The 20,103-nt window shown below is 49.7% G+C and overlaps 1 protein-coding gene across 1 annotated transcript in view; it reads left to right on the top strand.

The window, feature by feature from the left end:
- CLMN (calmin) overlaps window positions 1-20,103 on the top strand; it is a 126,563-nt gene that overhangs the window by 87,676 nt on the left and 18,784 nt on the right. Inside the window, exons 2-6 of the mRNA XM_004376698.1 lie at window positions 1,939-2,000; window positions 7,675-7,770; window positions 10,147-10,230; window positions 16,753-16,845; window positions 18,661-18,851. Coding sequence (XP_004376755.1) covers window positions 1,939-2,000; window positions 7,675-7,770; window positions 10,147-10,230; window positions 16,753-16,845; window positions 18,661-18,851 — 526 coding nt within the window. The remainder of the gene's footprint in view (window positions 1-1,938; window positions 2,001-7,674; window positions 7,771-10,146; window positions 10,231-16,752; window positions 16,846-18,660; window positions 18,852-20,103) is intronic.

Raw genomic sequence — 20,103 nt, 5'->3', positions numbered from 1 at the left:
GGTGGCCCTTGGTAGATGGCGGTGGCCCTTGGTAGATGGCAGTTGACCTTGGTAGATGGCAGTGGCCTTGGCAATGGAAGGTCTTTTCTAGGAACCTGTGTGGGGAATCCTCTCCCTTGAGAGGGGGTGTCAGTCTTGGCTTTATGTCTCCCTGGCACACCCCGGGTCCACAGTAGATGCCTGCAGAACTTGCCCTTCCTGGAGGGTACAGAGTCTTCCCTGTTTCTGTCAATGATAGTTATAAAACAAATAAAGGCCACTGTGCCAGGGACTGTTCAGCTTGATATGTATAGCAGGTATCCTTCTGTAGCCTGCGAAGCAAGCTTCCTCCTCATGCTCATTGCACAGATCAGAGGCGAGGTGGGCGGCTGGCCCACGTGTCCAGCGCTGGGAGATGACAGGGTAAGCGCCTGACCCAGCACACTCTGGCACATTCCAGAGCCCCCTTCCAATTCCGAATCACTGTCTCCCCACCCCTCTTTGTACCTCCTTGATCCAGCACCGCAGACCCATCGCTGCCACTAGGCAGGTATGCAGTGGTTATCGCCTTGTGGCTTTCAAATGTTATTGTAGTAAATATATATAGCAAAATCTGCCATTGTAACCATTTTTAAGTGTGTGATTCAGTGGCATTAATTACATTCGCAAGGCTATGCAACCTTCACCATTACCTACTTTCAAAAGTTTTCTCAACCCAAATAGAGTTAAGCATTTTTCAGCACCCACGAAGGAGCCCTGGTGGCACAGTGGTTAAGAGCTCAGCTGCTAACCAAGAGGTCGGCAGTTCAAATCCATCAGCCGCTCTTTGGAAATCCTATGGGGAAGTTCTGCTCTCTCCTGTAGGGTTGATAGGAATTGGAATCGACTCAGTGGCAACGGGCTATTTTTTTTTTTAAAGCACCCATTAAAGGAGCCCTGGCTGTGCAACAGTTAAGCACTCAGCCACTAACCGTAAGATTGGTGGTTCAAACCCACCTAGGGCTCTGCAGGAAAAGACCTGGTTATCTGCTTCTGTAACGATTATAGCCTAGGAAACCCTATGGGGCAGTTGTACTTTGTCACATAGGTCGCGATGAGTTGAAATCGACTTGATAGCACTCCAAAACAGCAACAATGCCCATTAACAGTAACCCTCTCCCCTGCCCCCCTCCCCACCCTCGGCACCTGGTAAACTCTAATCTACTGTCTGTCTCTATGAATTTGTCTATTCTAGATATTTCCTGTACATGGAATCCTACAATACTTACTCTTCTGTTCTGGCTTGTTTCACTCAGCGTAATGTTTTCAGGGTTCATCCATGTTGTAGCATGTATCAGTACTTCATTTCTCTTTATAGCTAATGTTCCATTGGATGTACGTACCACATTTTGTTTATCCATTGGTCTGTTGGTGGACACTTGGATTGTTTCTACCTTTTGGCTGAATAGTGCTGCTGTGAACATGGGATTGGTGTGCAAGTATCTGAGACCAAGCTTTCAAGTCTTTGGGGTATATACCTAAGAGTGGAATTGCTGATTCATATGCTGATTTTATGTTTCTTTCTTTTTTGAGGAACCACAAACTGTTTTCCATAGCAACAGCGCCATTTTACATTCCCACCAGCAATAGACAAGGGTCCCCATTTCTCCCCACTTCGTGGTCTTAATTTATGTTTTCCCACCAGTGCTTTTTAACCTCGAGGGTCAAATGCCCAAATGCTCATGTTAGGTTCAGTAGGACATTTTGTTCCACGTACCTGAACTCATGGGTTAAGTAAACTCATGGGGGTTGGACTGAGGAAAATGGATTCTAAGTGTCAAACAAGCCCCTGCCAGCCCCCTTCTGGGAAGGAATCTGTCCTTACTTGGGACCTGCTGCCCTAAAATGTGCGCCTGGGAGGGGAGGCAGGATTCTGCATGGACATCTTTTCACCCAGCTGATGCGCGTCTTTGTTTTCAGTTGAGAGGGAAAATGTGCAGAAGAGGACTTTTACTCGCTGGATCAATCTACATCTGGAAAAGGTAAGCCAGCCACCTGGGCGCTTGGGAGTGAAGGACTAATCCATGGCTGAGTCACCGTTCAGTAGAGCAGTTGGGGGCGTGGGAGCTCGGTGTTCTTGTTTTTCATTGATTCATTTAATAATTGTTGAGTGCCTCCTCACTTCCAGGTATCCAGCTCACATCGGGAGCATGGTGGTAAGTAAGACATGGTTCTGTCCTCCTGGCTTATCAGTCTAGTTGGGGAAGGAGAGGGTTTATCTTTAAATAGGAAGATGAGCCAGTGTTGGCATTCATTGATTGTTCAGCAACCCAAACACTTCCGTAGACGAGAGGGTGGCCCTTGGGCCCAAGCACAGGTGGACGTCTTGACTTCTAATTGGGGCTCTCGGTTAAGAGCCATTTGAAGGTTTGATTTATGCAAGGACTCTCCATGCCTTTTAACCAAGCCAAATTCGCTTGTTAATCATATAACGTTATTATTGACTAATAATCAACAGTAATAACTTGGGGGTACTTTACTCTGCATTAAGGAGCCTGGCGGCGCAGTGGTTAAAGTGCTCTGCTGCTAACCAACAAGTTGACAGTTTGAACCCATCAGCCGCTCTGTGGGAGAAAGAAGTGGCAGTCTGCTTCAGTAAAGGCTGAAAAACCAGACTGGTTGCCATCAAGTCGATTCTGACTCATAGCGACCCTGTACAGCCTTGGAAGCCCTACTGGGCAGTTCTACTCTGTCCTATAGGGTCACTATGATGGCAGCGAATTTTCACTCTGCATCAGGCACCTGGCTTGGTGCATCACACACGCTGTCTCATTTCCTCCCTCCTTTTGCAAATAAGGACACTGAGGCACAGAGAATTTCCGTGGCTTTCCTGAAATCCCACCGCCAAGAAGGAAGCTTTCTATGGCACCTCCTGCGTAGTGAACTTAGGGACCCTTTTCTCCCCACAACTGTTTTTTCTGGACATTCTATGGCCAGGCGGTTTAGAATTGCATTTGGTCTGCAAGCTTCTTGTGCACACACCATAAAACAAAAGCAGCTGAATTAACTCCTCCCATGAAAGAGAGAATGGTGGGCACCAGAGGAGACCCATGGTGGGAAGTGGATAAACGGCTGAGCGAGAGGAGTGATGTGAAGCAGCAAAACTCTGAACCCTCCTGACTCACGAGCTTAGACCCCAGGACAGTCACCGTTCTCAGTTGCCCAGGGCTGGGGAAGGAGAGGAGACCCTGGGTGGTCAGATGGTTAACACACTCGGCTGCTAACCAGAAGGTTGCTGTTGAGTCGATTCAGACTCATAGCGACCCCGTAGGACAGAGTAGAACTGCCGTGTAGGGTGTCCAAGGCTGTAATCTTTACAGAAGCAGACTGCCACATCTTCCTCCTGTGGAGCAACTGGTAGGTTGAAACTACCTATCTTTTGGTTAGCAGCCGAGTGCTTGACCACTGTACCACCAGGGCTCCCCTGACTGCCTTATATGTAACAAAAAAACCAAAAGATTCCTGACTGCCCTATAGGGAACAAAAAGAAAGAAAGTTTCTTAGAGGAAATAATTGAAATGATTTGAAAACAGAGAAACTAATTATGGCTTTTAGAGAGTGGAGCTCTTGACTGAAACGCTAATTCACATGTTTGACCCCTGGGCCTGCCATCTTTCCCGAGCAAGCACTGGACCCCCACACCTGTGTTCCCTGCCTGTAACAGGGTTACACAATCAGCCAGTTAACCCAGGAGATCCGGAACTCTTCGGGTGAAGGACTGTAGATCACATAGGAAACATTATAAATCATTTGCCAGTTGTTTTGACTCTGGGCACGTTTTCGGCAGTGCTCATAAAGTGAAGTGTTATTTTTGGACGAAAGGGAAACCGCACCCCAAACCTGCACTCATGGAGCACCACCTAAATTAATGCTTGCTGTCTGTCAGGATCACTGGGAAGTCCAGCTGGTGCAGCCATGAAGTGTTTCTGTCTTTCTTTCTTAATTACAAAATAAATATAACAAAAAGTACAGAGGATAATACTGCAAACACCCATGCACCCGGTCGCCTCCCAGAATGAACCACTGTTAGCGTTTATTATATCAAGGATTTTCCCATTGGCCAGCCTCCCACCCCTGCCTCCCTTTTTCAGGGCAGGTGGGTAGCGCCCACTCTGAAGATAAATCAGGTATCACTTGAAACCGATGCCTAATAAACAGGGCAAAATTAACAGCCATGTTTCCAGCCTTGAGACTTGCAAGAAGAACAACCTTTCATGTAAAGGAAACCCAGGAACCCCGTGGTGGATTGGGCTTCACTGCAATTTGCAGGCTGTCAGAAATATTTACTGAGCCTCTGGCTTCTGAAAAAAATTCCTTAATTTACCGAAGAAGTTAGCTCACGAAGACAGCCCTGGGGGTGCTGTTTATTCGGTCATACCGATCTCATGAAACCCACGGAACGTTCTGGGCCCAAGGAGTGTTTGTACTGGAACAGTCTCAACTCTTCCTCCTGCCCTCTTGCTGGATGGACACCAGCCAAATCCATGTTTGCTGTCGCTGCCACTGGGACCGTGACAGAGACTGTCGATGGGAATTACTCGTCAGGTTTAACTCAAGGAGTAAAGCTTGGCCACGGCCGGGCCTGGTAACTGGAAAGTCTGTGAATCCGTTTATTAGGGGGTATGCTGTTGAGGTCCCTCATTGTCTGCCTCGCATTGGCAGGAATAACATTTCCTTCAGCGCCTCGGTAACCTGACACCATCATGCATGGTGTAGCATGTACCCAAGAACTGGGGGGGTTTGCAAAGAAAATATGTGCCTTGGAGTTCAAAGTCACTGTTGTCCTTGGAGCCAAGGCCTTTTCTGTGCACCTGTGGGTGGAATAGCCCAGTGTTTTGACTAACTGGGGAGAAGGGGGCTTGTATAAGGGGTAAGGAAACGCCACCTTCCTTAATAAAAAATAAAACACAGATGTTCCTAGACTGTGATGGGAAGGAGACTTTCCCAGAGGAAAAGGGCGGCTGGATTACAGTCCCACTGCTCTTCCCAGATTGCCCTTACTCTGGGTCTCTGGCAGGCCCTGGGTGGTGCAATGGTTAAGCACTGGACTATTAACTGAAAGGTTATCGGTTCAAACCCACCCAGAGGTGTCTCAGAAGAAAGGCCTGGCTGTCTACTTCCAAAACATCATAGCCTTGAAAACCCTAATGGAGCTCTGTTGTACTCTGCACGCGTGGGGTCGCCATGAGCCAGAGTCCATTTGATGGCAACCAGTTTGGTTTGGTTTTGGGTCTCTGGATGGCCATAGGGGCACTGTCCCTTCCTCCCCCTCCCCACCCCCTGCCACCCCCGCAGTTAATGCTGTCGCATCTGTGAACACCAGCCTTCTAGTATAGCCAGGAGTAGAGGTAGCAGCCAGCCTAACTGCTCTAACTTTGCCAAGGCCCCCAAACCAAAAGGTAAATGGCTAATTCATGTCTCAGGGGGCAGGGGCTTATTAAAAATGCAGGTTCCTGGGCCCTGCTGCCCAGTCCTGTTGCAGAAGCTGAGAACATGCTGCTTTAGAGGAGTAATTTTCAAGCTCGTTTAGTCAACAGAAGGAGTCCCTGGGTGGTGCAGTTAATGCTGCTCACTGAAAGGTGGGAGCTTCCAGTCCACCCAGAGGTGCCTCAGAAGAAGGGCCTGGCAATCTACTTCAAAAAAATCCACCATTGAAAACCCTATGGAGTGCAGTTCTACTCTGACACACATGGGGTCACCACGAGTCAAAACTCAACAGCAAACCGTTACTGGTTAGTGAGCAGAAAACCTTTCTTCAAGCAAAGTGTTATCAGGAACCCTAAATACAGGCCAGTAAGAGCTGAGCCTCTGTGGTTGAAGGGGGTGCTACTGCCTCTTTAGCCCCACTCTGCCTCTAGAGGGTGCCCTGAGGCAGCTCTGCTAAAGCCTAGGGTTCCCCGGAACACAGTTTGCAAATCGCTGTCCTGGAGCAACCCGACTCACCAGCTCCAGCTGGTCCTGTGGACCCCAGGCCACGTCCAGGCAAGCTGTTGGCGGACACTGTGCCTAACCACACAGAAACACGCACCTGGACAGCTGACCTCTGCAAGTCCAGGCCCAGAGAAGAAAGTCAAGGTGGGCTTCTGGCTTGTTCCCACCCAGGCCACCTCCACACTCCAGATCCTGCTGGGGGAGTTGCCTTTTCCCCAGGTGAGGGGGGCAGCCTGGGTGAACGGTGGCAGGGGCGCCATTACTGATTCAGGAGCCCAGGAAGAGGAGCAAGTGTAGAGGAAGACGATGATTCCATAGCTGGCGAGAGCATCTGCCCTCTTCTGCCCTGCAGCCTCCTGGATGAAATGCCGTACTAATGCTGGTGCTCCCCAGCTCTGCAGGCAGGAAGCCCCTTTAGTCAGCTGGTTTTACTGAGGGCATTCATAAAAACCCAGGGAAGCAGGTGCTGCAGCGGGCTCTTTACCTGCATTATCACATTTCGTTCTAGCCCCAGTCCTCGGAGGGGGTCAGATTCCCAACCTGGCCTTGCAGACAAGGACCTCAGGCTGGGAGACCTTAAGTCACATGCCCAAGGCCAAGCCCCTGGTGAGGGTTGAGCCGGGATATGAACTTGAACTTGGCTGTGTCTAATTCCCTTAGTGAACTGGGTGAAGGGTGGATAAAGGGTGCGTATGGAGAAAACGTGGGTTTATCTCAGGAAGCCTGAATTCTGCGGAAGAGTAGGGGGAGTGGCCTTCAGTAGATTAACTTTTTAATATGATTTTAATTAGTTTGATTGTTATAATTTGCATGTATTAACATTGTAGCTAAATAATAAAGGTAAATACATGTGCATGTAAATAAGCCTCTCAATCTTTTGAGTTCCTAACAGACCTGCAGACTCGGGGTGCAGGAAAGGATTCCCTGCTCCTCACCCGACGTCCACGGCTTATCTGGCCAGCCATTCGTCCATCCCTCTCCTTCCCTCCTCACCACCCACGCCCTACTGTCTCGGCCACGGTCCCACCACCTCCAGACTCAGACTAAATATTGATGAAATGATGACAGGAACCTCAAGGGGTGCCCCTAGGAAGATCTGAGCAGTGTTGGGGATGGGAGGGGCCTGGCTGGCATGCAGACTGAGGTCCAGCGAGTGGCCAACCCAGGGTTGCGTCATCACAGTGGGGCACTGGGATGTTCTGGTGTTCAGGCAGTGTGGTCTGATATGGGAAACAGGTCTTTACCAAAGCGCTGATCTGGCCAGACGCTGGGCACATCACCCAGCCTCCTAGAGCCTCAGTTTCCCCAGAGGTCAAGTAAAGGGCTTGCACTACTTAATTTCATGTGAGCCCTAAAAGAATGTTTTTATTCTACAGAACCTACCGTCAAGACATGCCATTTGTCTCTACACTTAAACAAAAGTGTAAAGCTATTCTAATCTTGGGAGTCTGAGATCTCAGGCTGGAAGGATCCCCAAAGATCACTTGTTCAGCAGGCTACCTGATACTGAGCATCCTCCACAGCTCTCCTGCCCAGTGGCCATGCACTCCTGCATGGTCATTACGCCCGTAGGATCCGCTTACTACCTCCTTGGATAGGACTTTCTACCTGTAGACAGAGCTGAATATTTGGAAGTTTTTCTTGAGCTGCAGCCTGCATCTCTGAAATAGTGTTGTGGCTTACACAGGTCACTAATTGGCTACTTTCTTTCCTCTTCTTCCATAGTGCAACCCTCCACTAGAAGTTAAAGATTTATTCATTGATATACAAGATGGCAAAATCCTAATGGCTTTGTTAGAAGTTCTCTCTGGGCGAAATCTGGTATGTATGTCACGGAAGGATCAGGAAGGAAATACAAGGCAGAGGCAAGCATAATGGGGGGTCTTTTTCAATACAGATTTATGTGTCCACGCACATACTTGGACATACGTATATGCCATAACAGGTAGGGTGACATTCCTTTATCAGCGACTAAGAAGGATATAATTATGTGTAGCTAAGCACTATCTTTTTTTTTAAAGCAAATATATTTCAGTAAGAAAGTAAATAAATGCCCAGTGTCTTCTGTGAGTCTGTTAAGTCTAAAGATTGGAACTAGATAATTCAAGTTTAGCTGTTGTTGTTGGGTGCCATCAAGTCAATTTCAACTCATAGCAACCCCATGTGACAGACTAGAACTGCCCTATAGGGATTTCTTGGCTGTACTCTTTACAGAAGCAGATCGCCAGGTCTTTCTCCTGTGGAGCTGCTGGGTGTGTTCGAACCGCCAACCTTTTGGCTAGAAGTCTAGCACTTAACCGTTGCACCACAGGGCTCCCTAAAGTTTAGCTAGGCGGCCTTATATTAACTAGAATGATAGGTAAGAATCAAGGCAATTGAGGAGAAAGACCTCTTACCAACCAAATTCTATAGTTAACCCAGAGACTAAAAGTGGAATGGCTGGCTTCTAGAACATTCTTATCCTGCTATTCTAAGTATGACTGAAGTTGAGCCAACTAGCCGATCTTGACATTCACCCCACTCTGCACTTTTGGCAAACCTCTCTAGGTTGGATGTGTCTCCTGTGTGCAGACTGGCCCTCCCCTTCACGTACAGCAGGGTTTCTCAGCCTTGGCCCTGTTGACATTGGGGTCAACATTCTTTGTTGCAGGGGGCTGTCCTGTAAATCGCAGGGCATTTAGCAGCATCCCTGTCCCTATCCACTCGTACCCACTAGATGCCAGTAGCACCCTCCAGGAGTATTTAATTTCCTAGTAGGTCTCCCAGTAAGCCATCAGCATGGGCCCCAAAAGGCTTCTTGGAAAAGCATATTCTAGGCCCTTATCCTGAGTTCCCACACTCCAGCTCCCCATTTGGCTCTCGGGGCACTGGTCTGCAGCACCGAGTCCTTGGTGGGCCTCAGTGGGAGTCTAACTCCCCAGGTGATGTAGTTCGGTGGATGGGGGTGGTGTAGCCACCCTGCCAGCCAAGAACAGACCTCGGTTTACCCATTAGCTTGGCAGTTCATACCTAGTGGAACAGACACCCACTGGTTTGCCTTGTAATGTAAACCTCCACCTAGAGCAGTGATGAGCTTCAATTCAGGATAAGTTAGGTCCCTGGCTGGCACAAAGGTTTTGCACTTAACTACTAACCTAAAGGTTGGTAGTTCAAGCCACCCAGCGGTGCCATGGAAGAAAGGCCTGGTGATCTGCTTCCGTAAAGATTACAGCCTAGAAAACCCGATGGAGCAGTTCTACTCCTAACATACGGGGTCGGCTTGAGTCAGAATAGACTCCACAGCAGGGGAGTTTGGTTTTGGGTTCTCATGCTGATGGCGCTCACAGGATATAGAACTAATGTGTTCAGACTATTAGCTCTTGTAGGCTGCTTGCTTTCATGTCTCTTTTTTATTTTATTTTTTTTAAATGGGATAACTGTCCACAAAGCTCTTGGCTAGAAAACAGAAACGTGGCCATCAGGGAGGGTCTTGCTGGGTGTTATAGCGGCTGTGCGGGGATACTGGTAGCTGAAGCTCCCGCTGGACAAAGCATCAGCGTGGCAGGAGAGTTGTTACTGAAGGCCTCTGGAGGAGGGAGGAATATAAAAAGCTAAGAGCTAGGTCAGAGAGGAAAATTTGACAAATTTGTCCCTAGTTTAACCCACTTTGCTTCTCCCCATTCACCAGCTCAAGTGAGCTAAGTCCCAGCTACCATAAATAAGGTCTTCCCTCAGGGGTCCTGTGATGTTACATTGTGTGTCCTGGGACACCGCATAGGTTTGGATGCAGTCCAGGTGGGTTTTAGCTGTGAGCCTTTGTCTCGCTCTTGAAATTAATGTGAAAAATGTAAAGAAAAAGAAAGGCACAGCCAATAGCATTTTAAAGGGGCCGCGTTCAGCTCTGGCCAGTGCACCTCGTGTGCAGCCACCCACCACCCATCTGGCAGTGGAGGCTTGCGTGTTGCTATGATGCTGAGCAGGTTTCAGCGAAACTTCTAGACTAAGACAGACTAGGAAGAACGGCCTAGCGATCTACTTCTGAAAAACAGCCAGTAGAAACCCTATGGATCCCACCAGATTTGCAGCCGATCACCGGGATGGCACAGGACCGGGCAGCGTTTTGTTCTGTTGTGCATGGGGCCCCACGAGTCGGGAGCCAATTCAGTCGCAGCTAATAACAATGACATGTTGGTCTTGTCTGTTTGTTTTGTTTTATAGCTGCATGAATACAAGTCCTCATCCCATCGTATTTTTCGGTTGAACAACATAGCGAAAGCACTTAAGTTTTTGGAAGATAGCAATGTAAGTATTGGAAACACACCTTGTAAATACAGGGTTTGTTTTTGTTTTTGTTTTATGAAAAGGGTGTAATTTGGAGTTTAACGCTGATCACAAGAGACACGTGGAAGGGGACTCTGCTAAAATGGTCAAATTAAACTCAGTTTAAATTTAACAGAAGTCACTCAGGTGGTCCATGGTCGGGGGTTACCATCTCTGACTCCCACCCACCCCCAGCATCATCCATCACGGTTAAAACTCCAGTGGCCGTTCAGCACAGAAGGCATGGACTTTTTCTAATATATGTATATTTTTAATTTGGTTGACATTGTCTTTTTTCTTTTTCATTCCTTTGACTAAGAGTACTGTGGGCATGTCAACGTGTCATATTTTCGCTTGGAACTCAAAATGTGAGAAGGAAAGGAGGAAAAAAGGCTGAATGAGCCAGGAAAAAAAAAAAAGATTACAACAATTCCCCTTCTTTGCTATAACTTTCTAGACTTGGGTTCGATTTCTGTTTTGAACTCTGCTCTGTGTCCTTCAGAAAGGAATGGGGCAGCCCTAGTGGGCTGAAACTTGCAAAGCCCCTCGTTCATTAGGTTTCAGCAGTTCATCTGGGTCAACCCCCCGCCCCAGCTTTCCCGAGTGATAGCACAGCTTCATCGTAAAGTGGGATTCACTGGGGTTGTCCGGGATGAGCAGTAGGAACTGAGCCTGGCAGATGGAGCAGAAAGGGAACTTGTTAAAAGGATGCTGAGCAGCTCACGGGATGACTGGAAAAGCTGGAGAACCAGGGGACCCGGGGACATGCAGCGCCAGGACCACTGCACAGCCCCTCCCCAGGGGACTGTGGACCCAGCTGCCACTGCTCATTCACGCCACCCCAGGAGGTGGACATCTCTGCTGCCACCATGCTCCTGGAGTGACCTCTCCACACCCCATCCTCAGTCTGACTCCAGATTCAACGTCCTGGCAGGAGCGCCTGGCTCCCAGCCCACGTCCCAGCTGCCAAGGGGCGGGGAGAGCGTGGCTGTGGCCTTTGGGCTTCTGAAGAGGGAAGTAGCTCTGCCTCCCAACAGCCTTACGCTGGGGAGATCCCCAGGCACAGGGAGTGGGTTCAGATGATGGTGGCCAAAAAGCATGCCACACATCCGCTACTATGGCTCCCCTTTCTGTAGAGCCAGTTACGCCACGACCTCCGTTCTAATGTGGTGGTTAGGAGCTCGGGGCCTGGGGCACCACCACCTCCCGTTCCAGCCATGGCTTCCCACCCACTTCAGCGAACTACGGGAAAATGACATAGCCTCTGTGCGCCGCAGCTGCCGCCTCTGTAAAATGGAGGTGATACAAGGGAGTCCCCGCGTGGTGCAAACAGTTCACACACTCAGCTGCTCACCAAAAGGCTGGAGGTTCAAGTCTACCCAGAGGTGCCTCAGAAGAAAGGCCTGGCAATCGACTTCTGAAAAATCAGCCTGGAAGGCCCTACGGAGCCCAGTTCTCCTCTGGCACACGTAGGGTTGCCATGAGTTGGAGTCAAGTCTATTACAACTCAATGGCAACTTGTATTGGTAATGATAAAACTGCTCCGGAGAGCTGCTGAGGATTGAATGTGCCCATCCAGGTAAAGTATTTGGCCAGGTGCTAGCACAGGATGAGGGCTTCTCGGGCTTCCGCTCTTCCTGCATCGTCCATTCACTGACTGCCATTACATCTGCCTCCTGCCTCCTCCTGGGGTGAGTGTTCACGGTGGCTCTTTGAACAGCGTCTACCCTGAATTCTGGAGGACACGGTCTCATTTCACTGTGGTGCCTGTGAACACGGGCCCAGGGTGCTTGTTGTCCTTCCTTCCGTCTTATCAGCCTCTGAGTGCTCCTCAACTCTGCCCAGCTCCACAGTGAGGGGTCTGCTGTGATACGGAAAGAATCCCCGCCGACGTCTGTCAGAATCACCCAAGTCCATCAAAAGTTTGCTTTCAGCAGTCGTTCAACGCACATTTACAGGTGTCTTCCGTGGTCCTGGAGCTCTGGTGGCGCAGTGGTTAAGCATTCGACCGGTAACCAAAAGGATGGCAGTTTGACTTCTCCAGCCACTCCTTGGAAACCCTATGGGGCAGTTCTTTTCTGTCCTATAGGGTCGCTCTGAGTCGGAATCGACTTGATGGCAATGGGTTTTTGGTTTTTCCATGCTATGCTCCCTGTTGTGGGCATACAGCTGCCGTAGCAACGGGTCTGCACCTTCCAGAAGCTTAGAGGACACGTGGACCACGTGATGTAGTTGACATCAGGGGCATCAAGAGGAGCCAGGATGCTGCAGAGGCAAAAACAAACAGCTGAGCCTGGGCAGCTGGGGTCAGAGGGGGCAGCCGGGGTCAGAGGTGGCGCCGGGGTCGGTGGGGGTGGCCAGGGTCTGCGGGGCATTCAGGTAGAGTACTGGCACACCCACAGCATGATGCTGTGGAAGGTCTGGCCTGGACATGCTGCCACCTGGAGCCCAGCCCCGGGCTTGGCATTTGACAGATCCTCTGCCAGTGCTTCCAGGAGTGTCCACAGTGGCTGCCTTACTGTACCACAGCACATGAAAGCCTTCTCCTCTCTCCTCCTTTTTAAAAAAAAATTTGTCAAGATTCCAAACATGGGTGTGGTCTGTCAGCTTTGTGCCCCACTTGGCCCCATTTAGCAGGCAGGTGGGACAGGTGAGTGGCCCAGTGTGATCGTGAGCACACGTGGGCGGGACAGATGGAAAGAGACATTTCAGATGCAGACTGTGGTCCATTCCTCAAATCCACAGAATGCCCAAGTGGGCCCTTCTGGCCCCTTCAGGTAGCTCTGTCCCACCTCCAGGGAGGACAGGTCACGATGGCTCTGCTGAGCCACAGGAGGGCCCAGGAGCGGGCGACTGGGCCCAAGCAGGTGCCGGGAGGGGCGGCGGCCAGGTCCTGTTTGCTCCAGGATTCAAGTACTGTCAGGCTGCTGTGGGGCTGCCCCGCGTGCCCCCTCTCCACCCACAACCATATCCCACAGAGCATGGTGCTGACTCCAGTCAGAGGTCACTTGCCCCACAGGCCCAGCTCTGGGCCCTCAGAGTCTCAGCCTCCTCATCTGTGAAATGGGCATAACTGGCCTCTCTCACGAGGCCTCTATGAGCATTAAATGGACTCACCCGCGAAAACCACAGGCCACAGATACTCCTCAGGGGGTACCACTGTCATAGAGACCACTATGGCTGTCTCAGCCTCTGAGTTACCGCCCATGCTAGAGGCACCGGCCCAGAGGAGAAGGGATGTTCCACTAAGCCGTCCGCTTGTTTTTCAGTCTGGCAAAGCCACTTCAGTTAGGAAGAGGAGGCGGAAGACGTTGGCCCTGAAGCCCTTGACTGAAGTCTGACTGTTAAATTGCCTGTTCACCACTGAAAAAACAAGCCATGGCTGGGTGCCCAAGGCAAGGCCTGCGGGAATATCTGCTCTTTGGGGCCTTGGCCCCCCTCCATGATCCAGGTTCTCTGTACCTCGTGGGGAGGAGAGCGCTTTATTCTCCAAATGGCGCTCCATCGGGCACATGTGAGCTGGCCCCTTCGCTTGGCATGAGCTCTTGGATCCCAAAAGCCGGCCGCCCTCCAGAGATGGCGCGCTGTCCTTTGGATTCATGGCAGCCCTACCAGGCAGCTCCGTCCCTTTCCCACTTTGGAACGTTCTCCACGGACCTGAGCTCAGGCCTGCCGTGGCTGTCAGTGGCCATTAGGGTTTCCACAGGCGGGAGTAGGGGCCGGGATGATAAAGTTGATGGAATGCTTTGATCCCCCTGAACTGGAATGTGTTCCGTAAGCCGCAAAAACAGAGGGAGCTGTCAGAGGCTGAGGCTTAGGAGCTGAGGAGGCCAAGTATGACAAGTGATTCGTCCTGTAGGATGTGTGCTCCTGAAGAATGTGGACAGAATATTGGACTCTATTGTGATCGGATGTGTGGTTCACAATATTGACAGCTTCCTTCCTGGCCTCCAACCTGCCCATGATGAGTCTGTGTCGTCGAATTACATTCTTGGCATCAGCACGCAAAGCAGACCTCAGCCCAGGAACTTGAAAGTCTCTCCCTGTGTCGGGGAAGCCCAGGCCTGACGGATGGTGTTGTCGGAAACCCTGAACACACTGACGCAGTCAGAAAACAATGTCAAACGTTTTAAAAAGCCATGAGAGAGAGGAAGAGAGGAAAGACGTGGAGGAAGAAGAAACGTTGTTGTATGCAGAGCTCTCCATCTTTTCTTCCCTGAGTCTTCCAGGCAGAATTTTGCAGGCTGGATTTGAAAGTCGACCCTGACTAACTTTATTCCCACTCAGGCTGCTAACTAAAAGGTCGGCAGTTCGAATCCACCAGCCACTCCTTGGAAACCCTATGGGACAGTTCTACTCTGCCCTATAGGATCACTCTGAGTCAGAATTGACTCAGTGGCAGTGGGGTCACCCCTGAAGGATGGTTTTTACGTTTGTAAAGGGTTATTAAAAAAGGAGAGGAAGAAAATGTAACAGAGACTATCTGTGTGGCCCAAAGCCTATATTTACTCTCTGGCCCTTTACAGAGGAAGTTTGCAGACTTCTCCTCTGTGTGCTTAGGAGTCCTAACCAAAAGGTTAGCAGTTCGAACCCACCCAGAGGTGCCTTGAAAGACATGCATGGTGATCTGCTTCTGAAAGGTCACAGCCTTGAAAAACTTATGGAGCACAAGTCTACTCTGCACACATGGGTTTGCCCTGAGTCGGAATCGACTTGACAGCAACGAACAACACTCTATGTTCTTAGATTGTGTCTGCAGAATAAAATGGTGACTAAGGACAATGGTCCTCAAACTTTAGCATGCATCAGAATCACCTGGAGGCCTTGTTAGACCACAGATTGCTGGCACACCCCCAGAGCTGCTGATTCAGTAGGTCTGCGGCGGGGATGCCAGACTACATTTCTAACAAGTTCCCAGGTGCTGCTGATGCTGCTGGTTGGGGGACCACACTTTGTGAACCGCTGCCTTAGAAACCTACCAAGAGCATCAGTCTGTGGCCAGAGCATAATTAAATAAATAGATAATTCTTTAGCTATTTCTGCAGAAGACACCTTTTAACCAGTTGTGGGAGATTTTGTAATGATGCAGGAACTCTAGGTGTAAGCCCTTATCCCAGCACAGCATTTCTAATTATCAATGGATTGGTTATTTTCCGTGGTCCATGATTGCTGATGCTGACATTCTGTGTTTGTCCCAAGGATGCATTAGAGCTGGGGGCTTGGAGATTTTAATGTAGTATTGTTGTTATTTATTGTTAGGTTCTGACTCATAGTGACCCTGTATACAACAGAGCGAAACACTGCCCGGTCCTGCGCCATCCTCACAATCGTTGTTGTGCTTGAGCCCATTGTTGCAGCCACTATGTCAGTCCATCTTATTAAGGGTCTTCCTCTTTTTTGTTGACCCTCTACTTTACTAAGCATGATGTCGTTCTCCAGGGACAAGTCCCTCCTGGTAACATATCTAAAGTATGTGAGACAAAGTCTCACCATCCTTGCTTCTAGGGAGCATTCTGGCTGTACTTCTTCCAAGACAGATTTGTTCATTCTTCTGGCAGTCCATGGGATATTTGGTATTCTTCGCCAACACCGTAATTCAAAGGCATCAGTTCTTGTAGTGTAGTATGGACCTCTTTAAAGTTCTAAAAAGCAAAGATGTCACTTTGATGACCAAGGTGCACCTGACCCAAGCCACGGTCTTTTCAGTCACCTCCTATGCATGCGAAAGCTGGATAGTGAAAAAGGAAGACCGAAAAAGAATTGATGCATTTGAATTGTGGTGTTGATGAAGAATATTTAATATACTGTGAACTTGCAGAAGAACAAACAAATCAGTCTTAGAAGAAATAAAACCGGAATGCTCCTCGGTAGTGCAGATGGCGAAAGTTAGTCTTGCTTACCATGGACACGTCATCAGAAAAGACCAATCCCTGGAAAACGACATGTTTGGTAAAGTAGAGGGTCGGTGAAAAGGAGGGAAATCCTCAGTGAGATGGATTGACACAGCCGCCACAACCACGGACTCAACCCTATCACAGATCACGAAGGTGGCCCAGGAACGGGTAGCATTTTGTCCTGATATGCAGAGGGTTACCACGAGTCAGAGCCAAGCTAACAACCACAGCAGTAACACGTGTAGCATGCAGATGGACCTGTTGGGTGGTTTCCATCTCTCCTTGGAAAAGAGTGGCTGAAACCTTACTAGCTATGTGACCCTGGGCACATTCTGGAATTCCCTCACCTGAAATATAGGAATCATAGCAGCCTCTGCATGGTAGGGTTTTTTGCGAGGATGAACTGAGTTAATATTTGTAAGGCACTTCGAACAGTATCTACACATAGTAAGTACTATGAACGTTAAATATATTAAATACATTGTAGCATGCTGGTGACCTTGGATCGGCTCAGGATGAGCAAAAGAAAGAGGCGTGTGAGGGCATCAGAGTGTAACAGGTTTCTACCTGCCTGGGCCCTTCCTTTAAGCTGATTGCTTGCTTTCTCCAGGTAAAATTGGTTAGCATCGATGCAGCGGAAATAGCAGATGGCAACCCCTCTTTGGTTCTTGGGCTGATATGGAACATAATCCTCTTCTTCCAGGTAAAAATAATTTCCTCTCCGTAACGCACACGGTAAGGCTCTTCTTGGGTCTGCTTAGCACCAACAGAAAACACAGCGGAGCCAGATCAAGGGAGAAAGTGAGATTTAGTGTCTGGCACGTTTTGACTCTTCTGGTTACTGAAAAAAGATCGAGAGGAATCTGTTTGCTGAAAAATTGGAGCCCCAGCGATTTTAAAAGTGGTATCAGCTTTGTTTTTGGAATGGTATATCTCTTGGGACTTAAAGAGTTAAATTAAATATTTGCCTCAAAAAAATAAGTTTGCTCTAAAGTGTCAGAAGCCTTAGAGAGAGCTCGGGAGTAATCCTGACCAAAAATTGAACTCAGTAGAGTTTCTTCCCTAAAATTACTCAAGTGTTCAGCGGAGATGATTAAAGATTGTGTGCTAAGGCTGGCTCTGGAAAGAGGAATATGTGATAGGTGAGCCCTGGTTTTCCATCCAGTGTAACTTCAGCCTCTATTTGGAAATACAGATTTTATACGAAGGATGGGGTCCTGGCTGCAGGGTGAAGGTGGCATTTTAAATTGCACTCAAGTTCATTTCCCCGAATAGGAGCGGTGAGCTGACATCTCTTCATCTAAATCATACCCACCTTTGAAACAGAAAATCACGGTTCATCATTTAATTACCCTCCCCAGGAGTAAAAATGATCTTCACTGGGGTTATTAACGGGAGTTTTGGGCTCAATACTTGGGTCACAGAGAGGAGCAAGCATCAAGAAGGTTTGGAGATAATAGATCCAGTTCTGTGTGAACCTGGGACTGAAGAAAAAGCCCCCTCTGAGCCTCAGTTTTCACCTCTGTGAAATAGGAGCAGTGGGCATACTGTGTATCTCGCAGGGCTAAGGTGAATACTAAGAGAGGCCGTGTCTGAAAGCCCTGTGTGCTTCAGGAGGCTGTAGTTGTTGACGTTCATTTACTAAACTTTCTAACAGATGCTGGAAACATCCTGAAAATGTATTAAAAGTCAGGACCTTCAGTCCACCCCAGGTCTTCGTTCATTTTTTAGTAAATGTTTTTTCAGTGTCTCCTACAGGCCAGGCTCTAGACATTCTAAGTCCTGCCCTCAGGATCCTATGGGATCACAGACCAGCCAGTCCCATGTTGTAGAACTCTGTGGGACAGGCTATAAGCAAGTTATGGGCAGGGTGTTGGAAGCACCAAGGAAGGGCAACTACTTCAGATGGGGGACGAGTGAGGAAAACTTCCTGGAGAAGGTGACACCAGAGTTGGGTTTTGAAGGATGAGCAGGAGTGTGGTGGACCAGTGCTTCTCAAACTGTACTGTGCATACAAATTGCCTGGGGATGGTGTTGAAGGGCAGATTTTGTTTGCGTAGGTCTGGGGCGGGGCCTGGGGTTCTGCAGTTTTCACAAGCACCCCCATGATAGGAGCCACAGTTTGAGGAACAAGGAAAGGGGCATCCAGGCAGCGGGACCAGCGTGAGCAGAGGCAGTGGGGCTTGCGCCAGCATGACACATTAGGGAGTGCAGGCGATGAGAGGGGTGGGGTAGGCAGAGGGAGGTCAGGAAATCCTGCTCTGCAGTGCCCGGCCGGAGCTGGACGGACTCGGGAAGTGCCACCGCACACACGAAAAGCAGCATGGAACGGCCCAGCCATCACTGTCCGTGTGCCTGCCCCCCGACACCTGGCCATCAGGGAGGGGTGTCTCCCTCTCTGGAGAACCAGTTCTCTGTGAGCCGTTCCTCTGGCCAGGGCCCATGTGGCCGAGGTCAGACAGGTGCTCTTGGGCAGGGCTGGTCCGCGCTGGGATCTGAAATACCATCTTCCTTGCAGATTAAGGAGCTCACGGGAAACCTCAGCAGAAACTCTTCATCTTTGAGCCTGTCACCTGGCTCGGGAGGCACAGACTCGGACTCCTCCTTCCCACCCACACCCACTGCAGAGAGGAGCGCCGCGCTGTCCCTCAAAGACCAGAGGAAGGCCATCAAGACCCTGTTGGCGTGGGTGCAGAGGAAAACGAGGAAGTAAGCCCGCGGCCCCCTCTCCACCGCGCCGGTTACTGTGCTGTGTTCAGGCAGAGCGAGGAACACCCTTCCCTGGGGTCGGCACAGGAAAGGGGAGCCCTGGTGGCACAGTGGTTAAGAGCTCAGCTGCTAACCAAAAGGTCAGCAGTTCGAATCCACCAGCTGCTCCTTGGAAACCGATGGGGTGGTCCTACTCTGTCCTGTAGGGTCACTGTGAGTCAGAATTGACTTGATGGCAACGGGTTTTCTTTGTTTGTTTAACGTGTCAGTTATGTGCTGGAGCCCTGGTGGCACAACAGTCAAACACTCAACTGCTAACCAGAAGGTTGGTGGTTTGAACCCACCCAGTGGCTCCTAGGGGAAAAGACCTGGTGATCTGCTTCTGTAAAGATTACAGCCTAGAAAACCCTATGGGGCAGTTCTACTCTGTCCTGTAGGGTCGCTCTGAGTTGCAATTGACTCACCGGCAGCAGGTTTGGGTTTGGGTTTTGGTTCTCCAGCAGACAGTCCCTGGGTGGTACAGATGGTTCATGCCCTCAGCTGCTAACCAAAAAGCCTGGAGATTCCAGTTCCACCCAGAGGCACCTGGGAAGAAAGTGCTGACAGTCTACTTCCAAAATATCAGCCATTAAAAACCCTATGGAGCACAGTTCTAACCTGACACACTCGGGGTCACCACGAGTTGGAATCGACTCGATAGCAACTGGTGGTGGTGGTTTCACTAGCAGCCAGCAGACAGCCCCTGGGCCCGGCAGGGATGGGTGGAAGGCCAGGCCAGGCATGGTGGAACCCGTACCTGATCGGATCTGCCCCCGCTCTGCCAGGCACGGATTCGGTAAGATCTTGATGAGTCACTTACCTCTCCAAGCCTTACCTGCAAAATGATAAGCGATTATTGACTGCCCTGGAGGATGGTTACGATTAAATGCAGTGAAATCTGTGAAAGCCCCTTGCCATAGCGCCAGCACATGTTGTTGTTAGGTGCCATCAAGTCGGTTCCAACTCATAGCAACCCTGCTTACAACAGAATGAAACACTGCCCAGTCCTACGCCACGCTCACAGTCATTGCTATGTTTGAGCCCATAGTTACAACCACTGTGTCAGTCCATCTTGTTGAGGGTCCTCCCCTTTTTCGCTGGCCCTCCCTCCACTTTACCAAGCATGATGTCCTTCTGTAGGGACTGATCCCTCCTAATAACATGTCCAAAGTATATGTGACCTAGTCTCTCCATCCTTGCTTCTAAGGACCAT

This window comes from Trichechus manatus, unplaced genomic scaffold (assembly GCF_000243295.1).
Source record: "Trichechus manatus latirostris isolate Lorelei unplaced genomic scaffold, TriManLat1.0 scaffold00045, whole genome shotgun sequence".
Taxonomy (NCBI): domain Eukaryota; kingdom Metazoa; phylum Chordata; class Mammalia; order Sirenia; family Trichechidae; genus Trichechus; species Trichechus manatus.
The sequence above is the reverse complement of the archived record's forward strand: the minus strand, read 5'-3'. Positions and strand labels throughout refer to the sequence as shown.